This window comes from Anser cygnoides, chromosome 3 (assembly GCF_040182565.1).
Source record: "Anser cygnoides isolate HZ-2024a breed goose chromosome 3, Taihu_goose_T2T_genome, whole genome shotgun sequence".
Lineage (NCBI taxonomy): Eukaryota > Metazoa > Chordata > Aves > Anseriformes > Anatidae > Anser > Anser cygnoides.
This window is the reverse complement of record NC_089875.1, coordinates 30,270,195-30,296,656: the sequence shown is the minus strand read 5'-3', so window position 1 is coordinate 30,296,656 and position 26,462 is coordinate 30,270,195. Positions and strand designations below refer to the sequence as shown.

The window sequence follows — 26,462 nt, the reverse complement described above, 5'->3', positions numbered from 1 at the left end:
CCTAGGCAGATAGCAGTTAAAAACAACATATGCACAGGCATGACTAATATTCTTTCCAAGGTCATAAACTTGCTTATTTTGTTCAATCCTTTAAATCTCAAAGCCACGGAAGGTCTTTGCAATCCATCACTCTCTGCTTCCACACATGAAAGTTGCCACTGAGCAAATACATCAAGTCACTTCTATCCCAGCAGCGTGGTTTATGGTTATGTAATTACTGGCCCTATTTCCAATTGCTAATTCCAGTTGCTCAAAAATCAAGGAGCCCTCATATTACTACAGAGCCATAAAAAAAAAAGACAAGATGATGCAAACCTCATAATAAACACTAGTAGCAAGAGCACAGAGCGTGTCTAATACAACACTGCAAATCATCATCCCAAGGCTCAAGGTACCAGTTACTTTTGCAGTGTTACATCCAGGAGGGCAGAGGAGGGAACTGTGAATCACTTACTTGAAATTCCCTCGGGGAAACCAGAATGTTTCTAAGGACTCTCAAAAGGAAGGATGCTGTGATCCAGATCACCATTAGCCAGTTTTTCTTTCTTTGTTTACCTTTGTGTACACTTCAGTGGGGCAGTGAGAAATCCTGACAGTCCCAGGTAAGTACACAGGCAAAACAGTTGCAGAGTTGGTGCAACACTGCATATACTGATTTTGTCCAACAGCAAATTTTACTTACTGAAGGGTACAGACAGACTTCAGTGAACGTTTGAGTCTGCATGAATTCTAAGCCACTTACCTGAACATTATTCCAACACCTGTGTTTCTGCTCATTCAGGCCATTAGTTTTCCTGAACGCAACTGGAAAAAGGACTATTTATAGAAGGCTGACCAAACAGCTGCACCTAGGCAGCAATTCCTGTTTTGTCCCACTGCATTGCTTCCTCCTCCACTATAAGCAGCATCAAAACAGCTACAAATACATTTCCAGCAACCCCGGTATGAGTCTCCCTTTTAAGCTGTTCCCATTGTAACACAGACGTGCCTCACTGCGCACAAGTGGGATGGAGAGGGATGGTGAGTCATGCCATCAGAAGAAGAGGCCCTCTGTTCAAGGCTATCGTGTAGGATGGAGAAGGTCGCTCCTGCCTCCAACAGGAGTTTCACCATCAGGAGTTAGTGTAATTTGCATTATTGCACAGAGGAAAACACACAGTCAATGCCTCTGTATTTGGGGTATTTCTCAGTTACAGGGCAACCCAAAGATGCATCGCATTTGCGTATTTTGGGATGTGTTACAGACGCAAGCATCTCTGCACGCAGGTGGCTCAGACATGACACCAGCCCTATTTTGGGAGGTAAACACATCCCGGAGTCAGCCCAGACTGAGCAGCACGCAGGCCCACGAGCATCTTCAGCCCTTCCTCCTGGCAGGATGCCTGCAGGCTGCGCGCATCCCAAAGGCTCCAACACAGGCTGGTGCCCACGAGCTGACCCAGAGCTGAGGCACGCTGATCTCTGTGCCAGCTTTTATGTTCATCAACAGTTTACCTAACAATCCTGCTGAGCAACAGGCAGCTTGTCTTCGTATCCACATACACAATATACTCACCTGCAGCTGAGATAAGCCCCCTAGCCACAGAGGATGTGCTGTACATCGCTGACACTGCTATGCCTGTCACATGCTAACTACAGCTTATTTATGCTGTGTTTATTACATGTATCTGCAGAAAGGAAAAGAGCCACAGCAAATCCAAAGAGCCATTACTTCAGCAGATATTACGCACACAGTTACGCTGCAGAAAATTAAATTTTACCACAACACAGAGATGTTCTTCTTAATAAAAGTCAAGCAGTCATATGAATTACAATAGAGCATATTCCACATAGCAGCCCCGTCTCACTGCAATTAGCTATAAAGTATCCTTTAATTGCTCACTTTGAAACATGGCTCCCCCTGCTTTGTTTCAAAGAAGAAAAAGAAAGCAATTAAAATCTTTAATGAGTGCCTGCTGCCTGCGCCCTAATTCATGGGCATTCTAATGTTCAACTTGTGTCTTTTGAAAGGAGACATAATTGCCAGATCCACTGCAACCCAGCTATACAGAACAGCAGCATGTTTTACAGTGTACTGTAATAATGTAATTGGTGTGATTCAATACTAACATTAAGAGAGAAAAACAAATGCTGTGTGTGCAAGATCGACAACAAGCCTTAGAAATCGTGCAATCGATGCCTCTACCACTAAGAGGTGGAAAATACTTAGCCCACGTCCTTGGGTCTCCGTTCTCTGCAATGGCACAGATCCATTCACATAAGAGGCTACTGAATTTCCACCTGAGGTACTATCTCCACACAGCATTTGAAGGCTCTCCTCACTAACATACACAAAGAAAGTATTCAAGGTTGACCACAAGGCTGCTGTGAAAACGGGAAGCAGGTGGAACAAGGAGGAAATAGCATCCACCAACCACTCCCAGATCTGCTCTTACAGAAATACCACAACCTGCTCCATTTAAGAGCAGAAGCGCAGACAATGAAAACGTAGTTAGTGCCTGTATGAATTGTCGGGCATCTGTCTCATTTCTGGTGGGCAATCGCTCACAGGACCCCATCTAGATGTCTGAGCAAAATAGCCCATGGATACAAAGGGGCTGGAAGGCTGTATTTCTCTTACCCAAAACACAAATGCAGCAGAGTAAAGAGCTTCGTCTGTGTCAGCAGCAATTTCACTTAGGATGAGTAAGCAACTCCATTTCTACAAATATCAAGGAGGCACAACAGTGTCATAAACACAAAGCAAGCCAGCCAGTCATGTCCCCAAAACAAATCCGTGCCTGTCTGACCTACTGAGGAGGTCTGGCTCACAAGTGAGCGTATTAATTCTACATATTGTTCTTGGTCCTCCTTTCCCTCAATGTAAACACTTCCTTCTAAGCAAAATGTGGTTTGTCACTATAGACAATTAGAAAGATACCTATTACAAACTGCTGAAGAATTACGGTCTAAATAAGCAACAACTATTGGCTATTTTCTACTACACCACACAGGAAGTTTGCAAAACATATCAGAGACTCAAATTATCCTTGGACAGCCAACAACATATGAATACTCTTCTCAACTTTTCCTTTTGGTCTGGCATTTAGTTATAAAATATGACTGTCATCTCTCTCAGCAGGTGTATTCTAATACCTACTCTTGTAGCAGACCTAATTCTGGAAATACCACTGAAAGCAAGACAGACATGACTCCTGGCCAAAACAGCCCAACATCCCTACCCAGAAGGAAAGGAGGGGAAAAAGTAATGTAACAAAGGCAGCTTTATGTATGGGTACTGTCTTGGGTACCAAAGTCATGTATCTGCCATCGATAATCTGCATTTAGAGTTATCTTCCAAGAATTTACATCCTCCCTGCAAGTTTGGAAATAAGACTGCCTACTGCAAAGCAAAAGAAGAAAAAGCTGGCTAGCCCATCTTCTGGGGCTTGCAGCTGAAATGTTCATTCACAAGCAAATTAACGGGGGTGGTATATTTCCCACTAGAAACATCCTGCAATCCATCTTCGCAGGTCCCAAATGCATAGCTTTGCCTTGCAGACCAGTTACCGTCAAGCTCATTACTGTAAGCACAGCACTGTGATTTGGCAGGAACCAACAGAACAGGCAATGCTGTCCCCAGTTGTCTCCTTCAGCTGCCTTAGTCCCATGGCCCTCAAAGAAATACTCGTGACAGTCGTCCAGCTGTTGCATCATCACCGGGCTTGGTGTCATTCAAAAAAAAACACACCATAAAAGCAACAAGAGTTTCTTCTCTTTCACCAACCCATATGTTGGCCAGGATTACTGTATGAAGTTAGGAACTGCAGAGTTAATGTGTTTTAATTATTTCTGTGTTTAAAAATAAACAGGTTAAGTCTTATTCCCTTACAGGCATGCTCAAAACCACAAGTTCTTACTCTCACCAGTAAAAAGATCAGGACCAGTCCCAGTATCTTACTTCCTCCCTCACCATCTGTTCTGTGCTCTCAGGCTCTGCAAGGTCAAATCGCCTTTAGGGATTCAAATCAGAGATAAGATGGGGATGACATTTCTAATCTCTGTTACACAGGCACAGAATTTATTAGTTTTGGACACAAGGAGCTGCATTTCCACTGGTACTGAAGTGAACTCCGAATCAACAAGGTAACCCATGCTACCTGGGACATTTGGTGGACCACACCAGCCAGGAACCCTCGCTATAAGAGGCAGCATTCCCAAGGGCTGAATTAAAGATTTTAGACTATATTTTAGACCTCAGATTCAAAAAGGGAAAGTTTATAAACACAAATAAAGAACTTTTACTTCAAAAGTACACACCAGAAGTCACAGAAAGGTTCCAGTCCTTGCTCTGAGAAACTTCTGGCTGATTTTAAGGGGCAGCAGAGTCAACTCAGCAAATATTCCTGGGACCAGTTAATAAAACAAACAAAACTGCAGTTAAGGATTAGTCCTGCCAAACCTCCCCTGCCTACTCGCAGCCCCACAGCAGGCCCAGAGCCTCTGACAGCAGAACCAGTGCCACGGGGCAGAGAAGGCACATGCAGCAAGTCACCACGTACTCGGCTCGCCCCAAAGACAGTGCTGTTGGTCTTGATGAGTTAAATACAGCCAGACACAGGACTAGCCATTTAAAAATAGGCTGGTCCATCCTCCCAGTGCTCAACAGGAACACATCGTTCTACTGCAGCCCGAGCTTGCAAAGGCCGGCACAAGCTGGCCTCCTCCCGGGTGAGAGGGAGAACATTTTTCTCCTCTTATGACCAGCCCGTCCATCCTGTAACTCAGGCTGTGCATATGGAAGGAGAATTTCACCCCGAAACCTCCAAACCCCCTAAAGAAGACAGCCCCGACTGTGGTAATCTTCAGGCTGCCTGATTTGTTTCACTACATTCCTCCACGAGAGCTCCACAGCCAGCCACGGTAGCTAAATAACAACTGGCACCACGGGCGACAGCTTGCCGAACCCCACAACCAGGGTGAACCAGGGTGCTCCTCATTGTCTGCAGAGACGCCTTAGCTTAGGAAGATAGGTTCCCATTTTCAACAGGACAGAACAAATACAAAAGGCAACTCAGGAGAGGGCCACAAGGAAACAAGCTGTTACTCTAAGTGTTAACATACCCACAGAAACATTTTCAAAGCTATGACGAAGTCTACCACGCTACTTGATTTTTCTATACTTAGGCTCCAAAGCAGAGCGAGTGAAATACTGAAGGAATGCTTAATGACCAATTTAGAAGATATTCCCATTTCGTTCCACCAGAACATGCAAAGCTGCTCCCTCCAAAAGCAAAGGGAATGGGGTAAGAAAAGCACAGACAGCATCTGGAGTCAGAACCCTGCCCCTCTGGGAGTCAGAGAAAGTTTGCTGGAATGTAGGATGAGGCTCGCAACACCTTACACGTGGTTTCTTTTTTCCTCTTAACCCCTACAGGAAGGAGTCTTGTAGCAAAAGTAACTTTTTCTGGGGGGTCACACAGATCCTTGTGAGGTAGGTGTCAGCTACACCTTATGAAGGTGAGACACGCAGAAGAACAGAGTGCATTTCAGCTGGTGCAGCAAACTGTCTAGCAATGACTTACTCCCTCCTTGCATGGCTAGGAGAATAAAAAGGTGTTCAAGATGTATATTGCTAAAAAAAACAAAAAAAAACCAACAACTAACCATGTCCTGTATCCCCTTCAGCCAATTTCTCACGTATTTATGGTTCTCTGATGATCTACACTCTTGCCCAGGACATGTCTTTGTTTTACGTCCCCTCTTTGTGCTGACAATTCTCCTGACCCCAAACCCTCCTCCCCCCAGTTTTGTCCCACGTCAGCTCATTTTGGAACGGCTAAAGTCAGAAACAGGCAGGTGGAGCAGCTGTTTGGTTTTACAGTCCTGCAAAAGAATTAGAGCAGCAAGGTTGCTATTTTTTCTCTTTAAAAATCAGACAGGGAAAGTACTGTTCTGGTGAGTTTTGCTCTGACAGAGCAATCAAAGTGTCAGATTCTGGATAGCTCCAAACAAGTCAACTTAGTCGTATGCTTCTTTTTAATTTCAAGGGGCTCTTAATCAGAGTACTGAAGATACACCCAACCCAGCCGATATCTGGGATCACCAACCACGTTGCTTACTGGCCTACAGAAACATATAATTATTACTTGCCACCAACACTCTCTCCAAGAAGGAAAGTGTGTTATTCAGCCGACATCATATCATGAGGGAGACTGCAACTGGAAATCTGCTTTTTAACTTATGTTCCATAAGGCTCAGCAAATTTTAAAAAACAGCAAAACAACCCACACATCTCCAAATGAACAACAAACCTGTACATGAGAAAACTCACTAGCTTACAACGAACAGCTGTAACAGATCTCTCATTGCATCACGAATTAAGCAAAATTTCCGCTTCCTAATACCACAGCAGCAGAACTGCAGGTAAATATTTATGCACTGCAAACATATATAAGAATCAGATTGCTCCTTCTGTTCTCTCACTCAGAAAGCACGTTCCTGTCATTGCTAAGTGTATTTCTATACACTTGTCCTGTAGTTTTGTTAAAACAGTAAACAAATGGCAAGCCTACTGCTAACGCAAGAGGAAAGCACAGGCTCAGGTGTTCCATTCCCCAAAAAATGGAGTCCGTTATTGCTCCTGCAGTACTCCACTACAGGACCTTTGCTTATTTAAGTACTTTATGCACAGCAGATCAAAATGCCGTGCACCTACCTCCAGACAGTTCCTATGTATAGGAGACAGCACTTAAACACACTCATACCTTATTTAATATTGAAGTCAGCACAGCAGTCCAGCTCCTATCAGTATCATTTTCACACTGCTTCATCCATAACAGTTACAGGATCAGTTTGCCATTTTACATGCTACTGGATAAAATGATAACTTTCACTCCCTTCAGCAGAACAAGACTATAGTGCTCAAGGTCCCGTAAGGCCTTTTCAGCTGTGAGGTCAGCCCCAGAGAAGGCTGGAGCAGTCGGTACTACCGCTGCTCCAGATCCCTCCTCCCACACGGATCAGCCCAGACAAGCCATGCTGACACGAGTTCTTCTGATTTTAACAGAAGTGTAACACTGCATACATCACACTACAAGCCCCTGCTCCAGGAGGCTCCACTTCTAATTACAAAAAGCCCTTGAAAATGCAATGCAGATATACTGCAGAGATTTAAATTAGAGATCCCCAAAAAGTCTCAAGTGTTATACTGCTCACGTAACATTTTAAGTCAACTTAGTATTTTGCAGTGGTTCTACCTCCTAATTTTTGCCCCAAATTCTAAAAGCAAACAATATTAAGATGGCATGTTCAGAATTTTGCAGGAAAGGGGAGAGACTTGAGCTAGAATAAACAGACATAGAAAAACTGAAGAAAGCCAAGAAACCAAACCAAAAAAAAAGTTCCCATAGTATTTCTTTTCACCTCATCTGAAAGCTGTCTGAAAGTTCCTAAGAGTGTCACTGAAGCTCTGAGGTTTCCAAACCTCACTTTAAGCTACAAGCGACCATCCAGTATTTAAAGCAAAGTAACATTCTTTACACCGCTTCAAAAAAACCACTCCTTACAGATTTTCTCAGTTTGCATCTTCTCGGGACATGGAAATGATTAAACGTTACCTTGCACTTTTCCATACAGTTGTTTTTCCCCGCCATCACTGATGCTATAAATAAAAGAAATCTAATAATTCCCGTGTATTTCATTATGGATGTCACATCTACAAGTGACACAAACCCCTGAACCATGAGCATCAGACGCTGCCAAAGACCACTCAGGACTGAAGCAGCTAAAACACTATCCCTACAGACTACGATACATAAGCAGGTTGTTCTACCTTGCAAATGCCAAACAGCAGGCTCCATCACACGTGGATTTACCCAAGACTCCCAGTTCCTCTCATTCTTGATCCATAAATCCACACAGATGTTGTGAATGGAAACATGTGTCTACAGGCAATGTACCTCAATGTCAGAAACTGCATGCAGCTATGGTGAATGCAGGTATTTCCTTTTCTTGACAACTCCCCAAATCCTTCATTGAAGTTCCGCCTAATAAAAGTGGTGTCACCAAGAGAAAGAAATAGCATTTCCTGTTCATCAGAAGAATCTTTGTTTATGTAGGGAAGATTCTGTAAACAAAACCAACCAGAGGACTTGACATGGAAATTTTAGATACTCCTTTTGTGCTATTAATATTACAAACTCATTTTTGGCTTACCATGGATTCACTGATTAAGAGGAGAAGAAGAGCTTCTTCTACGTTGTCTCGAGGGCAGTAAACACTGAAAGACAGAACACAATTTTCTGAGGAAGGTCAAGAATTATCCTACACGCCTCTCTTTCTCATTTCACAAGAAGAGCAGTAACTTGAAACTTCTCATACATAATTCATTTGCTAGGTAATACCTGCTTTTTCAGGTTCACACAATTAAAAGCTCTGAAACATATCCTAGATGAGCTATTATGAACCATAAATAGATTATTTCTATTTCATAGCAAAGACAGCTGTTTGGTTGGATTTTCTTCCTTCCTGGGGGGAAAAAAACAACATCAAAACACCCAAGGTTTAATGCTTTATTCTTCCCAGCAGGCCTTCTGATGAGAAGTCAAAACCAAGAACACACAAAACTACCACATCAATCAGTGACATAATTAGCAGTACTGAAGAGCATTCAAACACTCTTCTTCCTTCTGTCAATAACCCCAAATAAAAAAGAATGCTTACTTCTCTTCTGTGTATAGCTCGGGCTTCCGACAAAGAAGATTGCTAACGTAAGACTGATCTTCCTTGTTCATGAACTCAGGAAGAGGATCAGATAAAGGGCTCCAGTAACAGTCTTCGCTTAAGGAGTGGAGAAGTACTTGGGCTAGCTGCTTGGCTGCAGTCTAGAGATCAGTGAACAGTACAGAGAGAAATGCATCAGTGAAGCCTTCTCAAACACACACACACACACACACACACACAAAATATCGCTCCCGACGTCTCACCTTGGGAAGCAGACATACTAATAGCATTACAGTACCTCTTTTCAGAGTGGCTAAAGTTGCTGCTATAAAGTCTGCCACATTGGCAGTTGCTTCCCTCCTCCAAAAAGCCCACCCTTCTGCATTTACATGGTCTTGTTGCAAAGCAATAGTTAAAAAAATAGCCTGACAGGAAGGGACACATTAGTGAATGAAAACAGCTGATTGCCACCTGGACTTTTGAGACAATCTCACAAGTGTTTCTATTTCAGAGTATGATGACACTCCACTGCTTTCTCAGCCTCAAAACTTTGGATGCAAGTCTCAGCCCAGAGACGACTTCTGCCTCAGGTTTAAAAGCACAACCCTGTAGCTGTTAGTGCATCTCCAACTGCAGCTTTTTACAACTTCATCTCTGGATTACTTCTATTTTTGTTGTTGTTATAATAATGGAGGAAAGAGAGAAGAGGGTTAGGAACTTTATGTCAAGACAACAACATCATGTGCCCTTTCTGACCACTGAGCGCCCTTAAGGACTCGCTTTCCAGTTCATATCCATAGCTGGCAAGCTGGGCCCAAAAGGCACCAAGCTAAGTTGATTTTGCAAAACTATCCTTGGCATTTGTCTCTGTTTAGACTCACGTAATAAATCTCTAGCTTTTTGCATTGTAAACAGATGAACATGCAAACAAGCAGAGGGAAATCAAAGCAGGGGATATCTTCTGGGAATTCTCAGAAGCGCACTACTCTATGCTGCAAAACAAACGTCGCACAGCACAGAGGCAGACTGAAACTTCAGCCCCTCCGTCCTAATGCCTGCAAATATTTTTGAACTTCTCTGACTACTGCATATGTATTTTATGTGCAATTCATGCATTATGATAAGGTAAGAGGCTGCCAAGAGGCACTCTCTTAAATACCAGGGTAGGTACGACTGATAAACTGAACCATTACGACACTTGAGGTGTGACATCTGTAGGATCAAACAAATCATACTGAGGTTAAATAAAATTCAGCTCATCAGATGCAGAAAAATAACCTCTTTTAATACAAGATTCTTTATTGTCATCTACCTTACTACACACAAAGTCACTGAGCTAGTCTAAAACGCAGCCACACTAGCGTGTGTGCGCTCTCACTGTTTCTTCAGCACCAGAAAGGGAGGTTTCATAGCTATACCTAAGCAAATGGCAAGCTGATTTGAATGTATGGCAATACCTCAAAGAAATATTGTCACATACAACCCCCTGGAAACCCCAAGACCTTCCCTGCGCTTCTGCTGGCAAGTTACAGAAAGCCTTCTGTATCTAACTACGCTCTTCTATGCTTTTTATAGCAAGTAACCATGAGCAAAATGGCCTAGGGCACTGTGACATTAGCCAGTATCATTTTACCATCTCAGTGTGTAATTATTTAGTCAGTTTTACCCTCAGGAGCCAACTCTCCTTTATTTTTTTTTCCTACAGCATTAGAGGGGAGGGAAGAATATTATGCCAGCAACAGACAGATCTTTACTGTTTCACACAAAAGTAGGAGTACAGTTTGTGATAAGCCTTTCAAAAAGCAAGAACCAAATACTCGCAATGCCTTCGATTTTAACATACAGTACAGTAGCTGTGTAAATTAGCTTCACTCTTGTTTTGAATAAGACCAAACAAACCAGAACAGGCCAAGACTGTGATTTATGTTATTACTGCCTTTGGCTAAAAAAAGCATCATTATGCTTGGAGAACACTGTGATCCCACAAATTAGGAAGAAGAAAATTGCGTGTTTCACTTTCATGCTTGAAAAACTTGTTTAATTAAGCACGTTCCTCCCTTTGCCCTCTTGACAGCTCTTTAAAAACAAATAAGAAAAAGACAACACAACTTCCAGTAAAATAGAAGTCCCAGGAAAAACTACTGGATGAACACCTTCAAGTTTCCCCTTAGGAATAAACCCCCCAGAGGTGTTGGATAGCTCTCCCCAGTTGCACAGGGACAGGAGCATTCAAGTGCCACATTCTGCCATGGTACAAGAACAGCAGATGGTTACACTCATTTCAGCATAACGGTAAAACAGATGAGCAAGAAAATCCCCCGAGTCCTGATCTCAATCTGGGAAAGGATGTGACCATTTGAGTGTGACAATTATTTAAGTCACCTCTTCTAATTCCCTGCACATTATTCCACGTGCATGTGTATTTTCCACTAGGCAAAGGTGATCCCTGGACAACAAGAAGATTCATTTCAAGACCTGAAGTTCCAAAACATATAGAAGTGAGAAACCCAGGCAAAAAATTCACCCAGGTTACCCCTTCTGCTCATGCTTTCATTTTAATTCTGCATTTGCATAAGAAATAGACACACAGATCAGTCCATCCATTGGAACCCAGCACCCTCCGTCTTCAAAATGCTAAGCAAAACCATGTCCACCTCTTCTCCAAACTTCTCTGGAATTACACAAAACACAAACAAAGATGGCTAAACTTGTTTTGTGTTTAGTTCAGATCTGTGTCAACACTTTTCAGGCTGCAGAGTTTTCATTCGTGTTCTCAAGACTGCTCTTCTCCATGCTGTTGATCTTGTCACATCCTGAGTAACCTTAGGACAAGATCTCTTCAAGCGGAGGTAAGGAAGGACCATCCAAGCTAAACTACACAGTTAAAGAGATATAAATAAGTTTCTCCATGATTTCTTTACCAGAGGCACTCAGCATAACAGGATGCAGAAGGCAAATACAAAAGAAAAATCACTCTGTGCTACACTGTATTGAAAGGAGTTTTACATGAACACTGAAGCATTTGAGTCTAAAAAAGCCCTGTTTCATTGCAAGCACCAGAAGTACTTTCTGTTGCTACATGCAAAAGTGAAGAGGTATGCATGGACACACTGAAAAGCAAGCAAGACATTATCACCTGGGATAGCACTATCAAACTCAATACACCTCCATTTATACCAGAGTTAGAAAATCCACTGAAAAAAAATAGATAAAAGTATCCCATATGCCCAGAGTTGAAGGCTCAGAGGTTTCAATTGGATAGCTCTCTGAATTAAGTGCATCACCGGACACATCACTCCCAGAAGTATTAAAAAAACAAACACAACAACAAGCAGTCAAGTGAGGAAAAATTTGTCCAAACGCAGTGGTTAAGAAACAGAATTCCATCGCAGCAGATGACGCCCACCTTCCCAGCTCCCGTTCACTCCCCTTACCATTTTGAAGGTCTGAGTAGCTTTTGTTTCCACAGTCCGTAGTATTCCTCGCAGACTCCTCATTCCTTTCACAATATTGCTAATGGGAAAGCAGGAAAAAAAATATCATAAAAAAAAAGCAAAAGAAAACGAGCACGTTAGATAGGAAATATTTTCATGGTGCACCAAAGCTGGGCAACAGACTTGGCATTCAAGCAAGCCAACAAAACCACCACTGAGCATGCAGTAGCGAGACGAGTCACTCCAAGGCAGACAGGACAATGGCACCGAGCGAGGCAGCGACTGTAGCATGCCTACTCCAGATGGCTTCCTAGGAGAAGATCACATTCACATTTGAGGAACAGAGGGGACATTTGGAAGCTTTTCATAGTTCATATTTATAAAGCAGATGCTTCTTCTTAAAAGCATCCACATCTCCTCTTCATACACACAGACTGCACTGGTTTGAATTATAGTGAGCTGATGGGATGCTTTTATGTGACGATTCCTTTTAGGTGGTGCTTAAATGCCTTGGGTCTGATGGTCCAAACGCATGATGAAATTACAGTGGTTTAAACAGTTTACTATTAGGCACCTAAAGTTGCAGGAACTGTCTGCAAGCACAGCTTAACCTACAATGAAAGTGGGTTAGGCTGAAAAAAATAAATCACATTCTGTGTACACGATGAGCAATTAAAGCAGTCTAGTTGCCAAACGGTATCTTAACCCTGTGTCCGAGCACTAAAAGAGATGGAGAGAGGAACGGTTGAACACTAGACATACTAGTTAGCACACTTGCAGCTTGCAAGGCTCTTCCACGTTAAGAACAAAGCCCTAACACCACAGTAACTCCAGAATAGTCTAGCTCACTTCCATCGAAGGGTGGAAGGACCCAAAGAATTACAAGCTACCAGTAAAGCAGCAATGCTGCACTGAATTAAAGACTTCCAGATAGGGAGTTGTACTGGTATATTAATTGCCACTTCAGCTTATTCCAATAAAGTTTTCCATGCAAGCATCACCTAGATTTCTTAAAAAAACAACAAAAAAACCCCCCACAACCATACAGCACAACCCATTTCTGTGACTCTGTTTAAAATTTTCAAGGTAACTAGTATGCACCCTGTTTGTGCCCACTTTCATGCACCGCACACTTTCCTGTATTCCGAAATCAATCGCAAGCATTCAAAGGAACAAAAATATTTTCTGAGGAAAAATAATGTAAGTTAACACTGTTTATCCAGAGTACTGGCTACACAGAATGCCACCCTAAGGCTACAGTCACCAAGTCACGATGCAGATGTATGGTCTTTATTCCTACCAAGACCAATCCCTAAATTCTAAACTTGGAGTAGAGAATTCTCATCGTTACCTAACTGGTGGTAACCTACCGACAAGCATCGAAGTAAGGCAAGATAAAAAACACTGGTGATCCGCTCATCTGGAGAAAGTCTGATGCTGTCTTTTTTTTTTTTTTTTCCCTTTCACTTTCTGCTAGGTAAAAGATGCACTCATAACTTATCCAGGAAAAAATTCTTGAGGAAATTTTTGCAAGCTGGACTTTAACGCTTCAGCAAGCGCTTCACTTACATGGCCAAGACACCTGGTGCATTTTTGTGGGTCTAGAAAAGACTATACACACAGGTATGCAGTTCTGGACCTTACACTGAGGAAAGCCATTAGGCATGTGGTGGTATTTACGCCCATGAGTAGTCACACCAAAGCCAACAGAACTGTTCACAGACTGTTTATTGCCAAATACTCCGAAACAAGCAATTTCCCCAACTGAACAAAGAGCATCTGCCCGATCGCTCCCCTCAGCTACTTAATGAGTGCTGGCACGTCCTGTACTTCCTTGGGCTCCCTAGGAGCCCGGGAAGAAGAGTTATGCTGTACAACAGTTCCACAACATTTTCAGAAATGCATGTTTAGATTTCTTGTTATGGTAACGGTATTTTTCTTAAAGTGACAATGGATCCATTCACTAGCAACAGAAAGATCAGTGGCTATTTGCAAAGCCAATGAATGCCACATTTGGCATATACTTGGAGACAAAAAAAAAAAACTAGAGAATGTGCTAAAAAAGACCGTTTTCTCCCCAGGATACTGGAGAACCATTTCAGTTCCGCTTTTTAGACAAGGCCATAAACCAAGTCAACACTTCATAGGAGAACCACTGTGCTCTGGAGGGACGGGGAGAGGAAAAGGAAGGAATAGAAACCACTGAGGTGAACGGAAGAATAAATAGCAAGCTGCTGCCCTTCCGCAAGCAGTCGGGGTTGAGCATGAGCCACAGGACAAACACCTCGAACACCTTCAGCAGAAGGCAGCGGTGCCCAGCGGGCGGGCAGGAGCACCCGGCACCTCCCTGACAGGCTCTCGTGTGGTCAGGCTCTCCCAGAGGGCACTCGCTCCGGGCTCTGAGCTCTTAAGCCGGAAACATGCAAAGCATCTGACAGCAATACCAGTTCTACAGGACTGAGGATTTGCTTTGGCAGCCCGTATGTTTTGAACGTTATTGAACATTATTGAGCTGTCACAGGAGACAGTACACCTGCCAGCAGCTGGCAAGCACACCCCGCTGCAGGAGTTTGCCTTTCCACTCAGTGCTCCAAGGCACTGGAAGGCCAAAGAGCACACGCACTTCATTTTAAGCGTATGAATGCTACTCATGACTACAATGAGCTTACTGTTCCATTAACAGATGCCCTTCATACATTAAACGTGCATTTGATAAGATTTATGAAAATAGAACCTGAAGAAACAAAAAAGAAAAGCGGGTCTTTGAAAAGAAATAAGCGTGTGTAGATAAGCAGATGAGGACGTAAACGTAAGACCCTTGGCAATCCTTGGTGAATCCATTTGATCTTGTCTAGATCAGGAATTAAGCAATTCTGAGCCCCCCCCCAGATTGGGACAGAAGACTACCTGGAAATCCAAGGTACTGTTAGCTCAGGTCAGGGCATCAGAAGCAAACATTAGGTCATGGAAATTAAATGAGCTGAAAGACTCCATAGGTCCCTACTGCACTGCTGAGATGCCAGAGAAAGAAGTGAGGAGAAACAGGAAGGAAAAAGCACGTGGTCATTAAATGAACTGCCTTGGTTTTAACCACAAAGGTAGCAAGAGAAGTATTTTAAAAGCCATGATGAAATGTGGCTTAGGATTCAATTACATTTAATTTAATACAGAGGAACAGAAAATCATGAGTACAAACTGTGGCAGACGGCATCTTGAGTGGCTCAGTCCAGCTTGGCATGAAAATCCTTTTTTTTATTTTCCACAGGTACTCCCTTATAAAGGGTAATTAATTACCAGACTATTAGTCATATCACATTTATGTCATATTGTTTGGCTAACACTACATAAAATTTTAAGATGTAAGACAATTAAGAAATACACTGTTTTCTGTGCAAATTGATGGGAAAGAAATACGGATACTAAGCCGGAGTGGACCCAAAAGTAGGCACCAGAAGATCATGTTCTTATCCCCATTCATTAACTGTAAAAACCTAGGCACTAACAGGTGGAAGAGATCATATTCACACGACCGCATGGCAATTTGCAGAGCCACCTCTCTGGGGGAAAGCACACAAACAGCAGCAACACCGTTGCCTCTGCAAAGCTCCTTTTGCATCTCTCACAGGTTTCTAAAAATTCATACTCTCTCCTTCAACAGTGGTTCATGCAGAGGCATAAAAAGCACCCAAAGACAACGACCCTGGATTCTTATGACAGATACACGACAAGTAACTACAACAAAAAACACAACATTTTCCCAATGGCAACCTAACAAGTGTGACCAAAAAAAAAAAAAAGACCACCAAAACAACAACAAAAGCTTAGCATTTATCTAGTTTCATCAAATAGACAGTAAGACTCACTCCCAAATTAATAGCTGCCTTTACTAGGTGCTAGGCTGGGAGGACTGAGGAGGGGATGAAGGGCAAGCAAGCCCATATAAATTCCTCAGAAAAGATTAGTATTCTGGCAGAGACTGTCCTACCTTTCTATATTAGATTTCACTGTAAAAATAACACATACATGAAGTTCCTCTTTCAAAGTGCCTTTCAACAGAAGCCTATAAAATTTCAAAAAGGGAAGTGAGAGCGCTAAAAAAAAAAAATATGACAGGAGGAAGGAAGAAAAGAAGTGTGTAAGCTTTCCCTCACAGGCAATTTCATCAGGGTTTTCCAAAGTAATTCAGGTCCCTGACTTGAAGGCTCATAAGGAAATCAGATTTTTACTAAGTGTTTAATGCTTATTTTTTCAGAAAATCTTTTTCTTCAGAAGTGTCTAGAGCTTCCAAAACCAACAACATCCTCTGGAAAGCCCTGACATTTTTATTTACTTTGCCTTTGCTATTCCACACACAAACTTCAAATGCCATTAAAAGAGCAGCATAGAAATAACCATTATCCTGCACAGGTGAAGCCTGTTTGCTCTAAGCAAATAAGAGCATTTAGACGGAAGTCCCTACAGCACTATAAAATAATAATACCCATTCAATACAAACTAAAGGCAGTCAAGGATGAGCCTAACCTTCACAGAGAAGTCACTCAGATGTCAGAAGAAAACAGAACCCAGTGCAAACGCTAACATGAAAGGCAACAGGCTGCATCCTACAGTACGACAACGTCTGCCTGCCTATATTCTGCATCCACAGCATCAGCACTGGACAAACAGAAAAGCTTCCTTGGGATTCAGAAGGGCAAACTGCAGAAGTGTGCTTTCAGCAACGCAGTATTTTTTAAATAAATATCTCTTAACAGCATCAGGGACTGGCACAGCTGCAGGACCTGCTGGTCCTCATGGCACGCACCTCTGCTTTGTAGGGGTGTGCATGAGCGAGGGAGGTGCCTTCTTTTCACCACCATACACTACAAGAGGAAAGGGCATCCCTGATCGTGCTCCAAGATGTTGCCAGAAGGAACAAACACAAGCAGGACAACACCTCTCCCATCTCTCAGCTCACCTGCCCGAGGAGACATCAGCCCTCCTAAAGGAAATAAAGCATTTGCTATTCATTCTCTACACAAGTGCCACTGGGAAAGGACATCCCACCTCCTAGGACCTACCCCCCATCAGCCTGGGAGATCAAAGGCCTATTCCCTACCTGGACAAGCTGAAACCAACAATGTTTCTTTGAGCCTCTGGATATTGGGTGGAGAGATTCATTATATACCGGAAAAACCTTCTCCCCTCACCCAACCTCCCTTCCTTAATATATCCCAATGCTGCTTATGCCCTCTCGTGGCAGAAACTGCACATTAATACAAGCAGAGGGTACAGAAACAAGCTGGGGATTCCTGTTTGTCTTATTTTCCCCCCATTGGCCCTTTAATTTCACGGGATCTTGCTTCTGATTTGCACTGAAGAAGTGCAAAGCAAATGGAGCTTTGTTGGTGCCACAGCCAAGCCAGCTCCGAGGCTGTTCTTCCACCAGGAGACAGCTACAGAGAACACTTTGCTGCTCGTGCAGCAATTCAGCTTATAATCAAAGCAGTGCTTAATTCACACACGTGTTTTGTTTCCAAATTGTTTTCTAGTAGTTTTTTTTTTTAAAGGCTATCATTAAAATAACGTGGGAAGTGAGCAAGTAGGGCTCCCAGTAACAGCTGAAACAACCCACTAGATATACTGAACTGATGAATACTGAATCTAAAATGCTGCTGAATAAAAGGAACACGAGTGAGTTCGTTATTCAAAAGGTGCCTAGAGGACATCAGTGCCATATGTTTTAAATGAGTTTTTATTTTATTACATAGTTAATGAGCTTACTGGCAAGACCTGAGCTTTTGTTTGCCACCAAATCAGTAAAGGGCTAATAAAGCCTGCTGTTTTTGCTGTATCTGGTCAACGACCACCTCACATGGGAAAACCACGTACCTCTCCCAGATTACTGAGATGATACTGAGACTATGCCTTATACTTATAACCTCGTACTTCTTTACACATAAACTTGTACTCAGTTGACTACACGGGTCATTCCATGACATCTGGGCTTTGTGAATAAAGCTTTTGGGTTAAAGAAGACTTACCTGAAGGCACCTCTCATGGACATGCTTGCAAGTACAACTTCACTGTACGTGCAGATTTTTAACCCTGGCTTCACATGAAACAACGTAGAACACCAAAGATGTTCATAGTTGCATTTAAATCGTTATTGGGGGAAAAAAAGTAAGAAAAACCTGAACAGAAACAGTCCCTTCTCAAACAGAGCCAAAAAGAGGTATCTTTTTTTTTCTACAGAAGAATTTAAGCTGGTTTTTCGCTATGATTTTTTCCCTCCCTAGTTTCCTTTCTTTTCCTTCTCCCCATATTTTTTCTTTTCCCCTTTCTTCTCCATTTCACTCTGAAGGAAGACTGAAGAAAAGGAGATAAAATATCTTTAGGAGTGAAGGTAAAAAAACCAACCAAGATGAAATACTTTCAAAAGGTGGTTTGCTTAAGAAAGTTTATAAAACTTTGACCAGTGACACTACACAGAGCAGTGAGAAATTCAGTATCTGATTCCTTAAAAACAAATGCAATAATATGCTACAAACACAGGAGTGGGGAAGGAAGAACTCTTACAAGTATTGTTTACAAGTGCTGAACAGATTGTCCCCACATGGCAATCCTTCCATCAACTAGCTTGAAGTTTGGAGTTTGAAGATACTGTCTGTTTTAGGGGTCACCATGCCCTCACCTACAGCTGAGGTTGGCCACTCTCTCTAGAAAAACCACACAGAATTAGGGTTTTGATCAGGACATTTAGACCTTAAAAAAATAAACAACCCTTAAGACTTGACTGAGCTCTAAACCAGGTCCTGTGGCTGAGCATTTAAAAAGAACTCAGCAGTGTTTAAATTCCACTCACTCTCTATGGTCAGACTCCCCTCATCTCCACAGGGAGCAAAGCTGAGTCAAGACAACAAAGTTGTTCTACTCCACCCTACTTGTGGGTCCGGAAAACTGAGAATTAGGATGGGGTGTGGGGAAGGGAGAGCACTAAGAAAACCTGAAGAGAGCCAGCAGCAGCAAAAAATGTCACAACAGAACATATGAAGAAAGAAGCTTTCATCTGTTCTGAGACAAAACATGCAGTACTATCTATTTTTATTAACATCTGCATCCACCTACCCCTTCTTTAAATGAGTCACGTAGGCACTCTGTAGAGCTGCTTCCAGGAAGTAGGACAGTTCAAACTCAGAGTACGTCATGTTGCTGCCCTTTATACTCCTTGAATGTGTGCTGTTTAAGGTCTGCAAGGAAAGAAACCAGTGGGATTACAGACAACTCTTTGAACTAGCTATTTCCTCATGAGCCAGAGATATTGCCAGTAACAAAATGTTACTGTCTTCAACCTTCAGATTCCTCCTCAGACTACTCGAAAACTTACCTTCATCAGCTATTCAAAAAGCCTTCCAAAGTCAACTTTAAAATGAACTATACAGTGACTTCCATAAAACATTCTGTGTCCAATGTGAGTTTTGAAACACCACTTACTACTTTACACCTTTAATAAAGTGGAAAGGTGCACATTAATATTGAGGGCTTCAGAAATACTACTCGAACCACACAGATCCAGCATCTTGCACAGAAATATAAACACAATGTTTAAGTGAGTATATCCAGCTTAACATAATGTAAATATTTGTAACAGTTAGTAAACTCTAAGGAGTATCAATGGAAGAATCTTAAGTTTTTGCTCTTTTAGCCTTACCAAACCCCTCTTGCTTTGGCTTCCTTAGAAACTCTCTCTTCCAGTAGGGCTAACAAACAGCTTCCATTGCTGTAAGCTGCACTATGTAGACTCTCCAAAACAGGAATGAAAAGGACCTGTGGACTTTGAGTACATGAATCCTGCATCCCTCTGAGTCCAGAAGATGAATGAATTACTATTCAAACTCTTTCCCTTCTTGGCATACACAAACTGTCAGTAAAAACATTTACAGTGCCCAGCACTGGCAGGAACTGGTCCTTCCGCAAGGAGAGGGCAGTACTTAATTTTAAATAAAAAGACAAGTAGCTTTTTCCTTACAAAAAACAGACCAAATAAATTGTTATCTGGCTTTCTTCATGTATTTTTGTGCATGTCCCAAGCTTATTTTTCTTGTTTTAATGCAATTAAAAATAAGATCTGGAACAAACACACTGTTGCTACTGAGAAGAGCAGAAATATTCGGTCAGAAGATAAAAAGCAGTTAAGTTACAGAATAATAGGCAACGTTCATTGCCTCAATGATGCTTGTGTCAAGCATAACGCGTGGCAGAGTGTGAAAACTTATGGTGTGTCCCTGCTAAATGCAAGTAGTCAAAGTAGCAGATATAGAGATCTCAAAGCATGTGCCCAGTAAATCAGTGGCATGGATTACAGCTCGAACAGAGTTCACAGTACCCAGCATCCTAGCCAACCACTGACTAAGCAGTTACTTGATACTGATCCAGGTTCCTCCAGTTTCACCTGGAAAAGGCGAAGCATTAGCAATTAAACTGCTATCGTCGACCCAAAAGGTTACTTTGAGCTCATTAGGGATCTCAATATCCAATGCTGCGTATCGCTTACATGGCAGATACGTAAAACATCTTGGGTTCCTTCATGGTGGCACTTGCTATGCAAAGCCTGTCATCCCTCCTTAGTAAGAGCTAAACTTGAGATAAAGACTCGAGCATATCTGAAGTATTCAAAGCTTTACCGCAGGCAAAACTGGTTTCTACATGTCATGCTCAGAAGAAACTGGCAGAGACCAGATAAACAGCTGTTTTGCAACTGCTTATACTGAAAAACTCAGCCCACAGAAATGCTAAGGCACTTCATTCTTTCAGACTTGTTCTCATGCTCCTTGGCTATGATCACTTGACCTTTCCGCCACCAGTTCTGCTGTCAAAATCCCTCGATGTCCCACCCAGGTCACCAGGTAACACCCTGAGCACACTTCTTCTTACCTTTTCAAGTTCCTGCAAGTACACTTGGGCAACGACACACGCAGTCTCGAAGCAAGCCATGACCTCCTCCTCCCTCTCGCACAGGCGAGCACGTGAAGCGATTGAGTTGGTTGAGCGCTCCAGCGACAGACCTGCAAAATAGCAGCACCCTCCTTAACTGCAGCCCCCAACAGCAGCATAGCCATGCCATACTTTCGTTTACCAGCTGACAGGAAGGCTTTTCCATATGTAGGCTTCTCCCTAGTTTTAGGGACTTTTAGGAAAAGACCCCAGGAAAATAAAATTCCTACACATGCAAGGCATTTTTTGTCATGCTGCTCTAAGCTATGGTACCACTGCATGCTTCTACGGTGCCTTTCAAACATTTTATGAAGAAAGGACATACAGTCCCCCCTGGCAGGGACAAGCAAGCAGAGAAATTATGGCCTGTATTTCCAAAAATGGCTATAGATTTTGGGTGCTTCAACACAAGTGCTATTTCAGAAACACCCTGGCACTGGATTTGAGGATTTCTAAGTGTCCACTATTCCAAGTGAAGCTTTCAGTGGCAGCAGTTTTGAGGAACAAACTTGGAAAAAGATAAAACAGAGTTGGAAAATCTGAAGCCTCTTGTTGAAAGTCTAAAGCACATGCAAATTGCACATGGACACACAGCAAGCTCTTGACAAGACACAAGAGACTCTTTAACTACAAGGTCACCCTCCTTTCCACAGAAAAAAATAATAATTTTTTGTACTACTCAAACTTTTCTTTGTGTCACCAACCAACTCCTCTTATAAATATACAGCATGTTAATTGGAGACCCACAGCTACTGCCCCTACACCAGAACTCTTTATTATTTGATCCTTGTCTGGCATCCCACTACTATGTCCTTTATATCTCTAGGTCTATTTGGAGACGCTACATATCTGCACACTGATTTTACTCTGATCTACGTAGATTCTTGTATTCTTATGCCACAGCGCATCTCCACAACACACCCCTGTTTGGCAACTCAGGTCTTGTACACCAAACCAACTGCGGGGATGCCCAGTAGCCCATGCAGGTTGTAAACTGTTCAATACACATTTCCCAATAAGTTTTATGTATAACACTCCCTAATAATAATGAAAAACTTGTAACACAAACTCCTGGCCTTCATGACACAAATCCACGAAGGTATGAAAGACGAGCTGCCTGGACAGGCTCTCCAGAGAAGCGATTTGGACCACTGCAGCATATAGCAAAGGACTCTGCCCCACGTGAGGAGCTACAGCACGTACACCAGGAACCACACACTCTCCTTGTCCCACACAGTCCTGGGCACCTCAGCACAGCTCACTTTGGGAGTCTTGTGGCAAACTGCTGTGAGGTGGCCATGGGGACTACCCCATGGTGAACGCTGTGGTAGGAGCACTCAGGCTGGGGAGCGTGAGGTTCCTAGGCAGCCTCAGCCTTGTTTACTTCCCACATTCAGAGTTTCTGTTTTGTCCCCTTGGTAACTGCACTAGGAGTTTCCTTATCTCATGCTTTGCAATCGAGCCAGACGTGAGCAGTCACTTCAGTGGGTGCAGAAGAGAAGATACCCCACAGATGCAAGTTCAAGAGGTGGCTCCCCACTGCCCTCTCCCAATCCAGGGGTGCACAGCCCACTCCAAAAGGACCCATCTAGGAGAAACACACATTGGGACCTTGCACCTTTGAAAATCCATACCAGACCAGAGCAGGGGAAGTGGACTTACAGATTCACACAGTGGTTTGGGTTGGAAGAGACCTTAAAGCCCACCCAGTTCCAACCCCCTGCCATGGGCAGGGACACCTCCCACCAGACCAGGCTGCCCAAAGCCCCATCCAGCCTGGCCTTGAGCACCTCCAGGGATGGGGCATCCACAGCCTCTCTCATTCTCCACCTGTTCCAGTGCCTCAACGCCCTCAGAGTAAAGAACTCCTTCCTTATATCTCATCTAACTCTACCTTTTTTTGCAGTTTAAAGCCATTCCCCCTTGTCCTATCCCTATACCTCCTGACACAGAGTCCCTCCCCAGCTTTCCTGCAGGCCCCCTTTAGGCACTGGCAGGCCGCTGTAAGGTCTCCCTGGAGCCTTCTCTTCTCCAGGCTGAACACCCCGATCTCCCTCAGCCTGTCTTCACAGGACAGGTGCCCAGCCCCTTTATCATCCTGCTGGCACTCCTTTAGACTCATTCTAATACTTCCACGTCCTTGTGCTGGGGGCCCCAGAGCTGCATGCAGGGCTCCAGGTGGGCTCTCATGAGAGCAGAGGGGGAGAATCCCCTCCCTCGCCCTGCCGGCCCTGCTGCTTCTGATGCAGCCCAGGACACGGTTGGCTTTTTGGGCTGCGAGCACACACTGCCAACTCATGTCGAGCTCCTCACCAACCAACACGCCCAGGTCCTCCTCAGGGCTGCTCTCAATCCATTCTCCACCCAGCCTGTGTTTGTGCTTGGGATCGCTCTAATCCAGGTGTAGGACCTTGGCCTTGCTGAATTTCATGAGATTCACTTTTTTTTTCATAAAAAACTTTCAAACTGACAGTGCTTGGGAGACAATAATTATCTTGCTGCTTTTCACTAGCCCCCTTTCTTTATTGTCTCCTTTCTACTGACATCCATCTTGTATCAGAGAAACAGCATCCCACAGATTTTGTCTTCCAGTCCATTTCTGAAGTCTCTCACTTTTTAACATGGGGTCTCCCCCCAAATTTCAGAGCTTTTATTTCCTCATCTTGTTGCTTTGTAATGAAGGGGAAAATAAGTTAACTCTCTATACAAGAAGAGAAAGCATCCAGCAGCAAAATTACATCAACTTAAAGTATTCTTCTCAGTTCCATCTCAGTTTTATCTGCCTCTGAATATCCAGCCATTCCCCTTAATAGAAAATAAATTCAAAAAAAAGTGTTGCATTTCAGAGGTATCATCCCATGAAGCATAAATTAGCGATAAGGAACCTGAAAGAAGCCCAGTACAAACCACTGACATTCATGCACATCCAGCATCTAATCAGGCTGCAAGAGCCATCCTAGCACAGCCTGCGTGGGGGCGGTTATCGTGGGAGATGTCACACAGAGAGAACAGGCTGATAAAAGCCATTTACATGCATGCTACAGCCCACTGCAAGGAGCTACTATCTCTAAGCTCTGAAGCGGGGGAGGAAAACAAGCAGCCTCTGCCAGCACCGAGTACTGACAACAAACACGCCATCCGTGCAGGCAGAAAAACAGAGGTGGGGCCAATCGGAGACAGGGTAATAATATTCCTTGCCACAGTAAATACAGAGCAATATATAATGTATTAAAAAGAGATACTATGCTACATTGCACGCATTTTTCCGCTTGTAAAGGGCAAGAAGGAAAACTGACCCACATGATGTGAAATTAGTCATAGTGCTTTCTGCTCACACTGTATGTGCTGACCTGATGTCACCAGCGCGCAAGATCCTCTATGGAACCTGAACAAGGCTATTCGTCCCTACCACAGAAACACAAGAAGAAAAATCAGAGCAAGCAGACTGCAAATCCAGCAGACAAAAGGAAGAACAGAAGAATAAGAGTTCCCTACTCCTGCAGCCACCAGTTCAGTTCCCACAGTGCAAAGCCCCAACAACTGCAGATTTGCTCGAGTTGCAGCTGCGTGTGGACAGCACTATTTACAAGCCCTCCAGCCCTGAGAGCATAAATCCCACCAACTCTGCTCTGCTCCCCAGTTATCAGCACAGAAAGACCTTTGCAGCATAACATACATTTTTAATTCAACTCAGTTCCCAAAAAGCTTCAGAAAAATCAAAGAGCGCATGGTACTGCCACAAGGGATTTAGCAAGAAAGCGTGGCCCTTACTGAAACAGAATTAACTTCTAAGTAAAGTATAAAGTTATATGCTTTCTTGGTAGCTGGTTAAGGTAAACAGACTTAGGCATTTTGTAAAAACAGTTATGTTAAGACAGTAACAACTTATAACTTACCTATGCCAAGATTTTTCTCATACGAATCAAGTGCCCCAATTTAAATACACACACACACTTATATATGGAAGATACAGCTTTCAAATAGGGTATGCCTCAGGCTGAATATTTAAAGAGAGACTTGTTTCCAAATCATCTTTTATAAAAGAAAGAACTCTTCCCACCCACTTCAGAGGCAGTAGCTCTCCATGCATAGAAACACAATTTTTCCTTCCTGAATAAAGAAAAGGCTCCCATCCACTTCTTCTAGTTCCCCTAAAAATTCATCTCTGGCTCTTGATCTCTCTCATCTTTGCTTCTTCTTTTCCCTTCTAAAGTTAATTTGCATTTATGCCAGAAAAACACACACCATAAGGCTTGTAAAAGGTGTCACGGACTGAACAAATTTCTTCCTAGAGTTAAGTGCACTGCTTTTCATGGAAACCTGAAAGGGGACATTTTGTGAAGGCTTATTTCCACTTTCATCTCACCCAGTCCTTGCCAAGGGAAGAAAGCATACTGCGTGGCTGCAATGCTCTGAAACGTTATTACCAGAACTGGAAAAATACATGTGCAAGGGGACATGAGAGCTTAGATTCTCAGAGACAGAGATCACAGGAAAATTCAAGTTGGAAGGGGTCTCGGGAGGTCTGTAGTCCAACTTCTTGCTCAAAGCAGGGTCAGCTCAGGCTCATCAGGGTTTTATCCAGTCTGGTTTTGGAGGCCTCAGTGCACAGATGGAGACTGCACAACTGCTAGTGAGAAGAGAAGGCTAAAGCAGCTTGCTTCTTTTCTTCCAGTTCATGAACTAGTTCCCCAAATAGCAGCATTGCTCCAACTCAGTAGGAAGGACATACCAATCCACTCATGGGTTCTTATTTTCCTTTTAACACAGACTTCCATGCATTTGGATGAGTTAACACAGCTGGGAAACAGAGTGTTTACTGGTGGAAGAATTCAGGGTCAGCAGCAGCACACTACTTTAAACCCCTTTTGCCAAGTGTTAGCCTGTGGCTGCTAAAGCCCTGCAGCCCAGCTGCAGGGGCAATTTAATGACAGAATTAAAGAAACACCACAGTGCACGGAGCACAAAGCCTACCTGTTGTTACACCTGTGTCAAACACAGCTACGGGAACTCAAAGCAAAAAAGAGCTTCGGGTGGAAGTTACAGCCCTGCCAACAGCACCGGTCCCAGCCTCCAAGGCAAGGACCCGCGTTTGTATGCCCTGCAGACCAGGCTACCCAGGCCAGAAACCAGCATGCCACCAAGCTGAGGACATGCAAAGATTTTCAACAGGACCACAAATAATTTGTCTTGAGGTAAGGTGGTGGGCAAGCACAGCCCAGGAGCTGGCTGCGCGCAGGCATTCAGCCCGCTGCAGGCTGCTGGTTTGACATCGCAGCAGTCTGGATTGGCTTGACATAGGGCAAGACCCAGTGCTGCGTATTATTTCTACCACAGTTCACAGCAGCTTAAATA

At 43.3% G+C, this 26,462-nt stretch overlaps 1 protein-coding gene across 2 annotated transcripts in view; it reads right to left on the bottom strand.

The window, feature by feature from the left end:
- Positions 1–26,462, bottom strand: part of TTC7A (tetratricopeptide repeat domain 7A) — a 171,600-nt gene that overhangs the window by 129,634 nt on the left and 15,504 nt on the right. For both annotated transcript variants that reach the window (XM_048079466.2, XM_013171081.3), the window contains 5 exons: positions 21,048–21,178; positions 19,242–19,363; positions 12,138–12,216; positions 8,704–8,864; positions 8,197–8,260 (listed from right to left, as the gene is read on the bottom strand). In XM_048079466.2, coding sequence (XP_047935423.1) covers positions 8,197–8,260; positions 8,704–8,864; positions 12,138–12,216; positions 19,242–19,363; positions 21,048–21,178 — 557 coding nt within the window. The remainder of the gene's footprint in view (positions 1–8,196; positions 8,261–8,703; positions 8,865–12,137; positions 12,217–19,241; positions 19,364–21,047; positions 21,179–26,462) is intronic.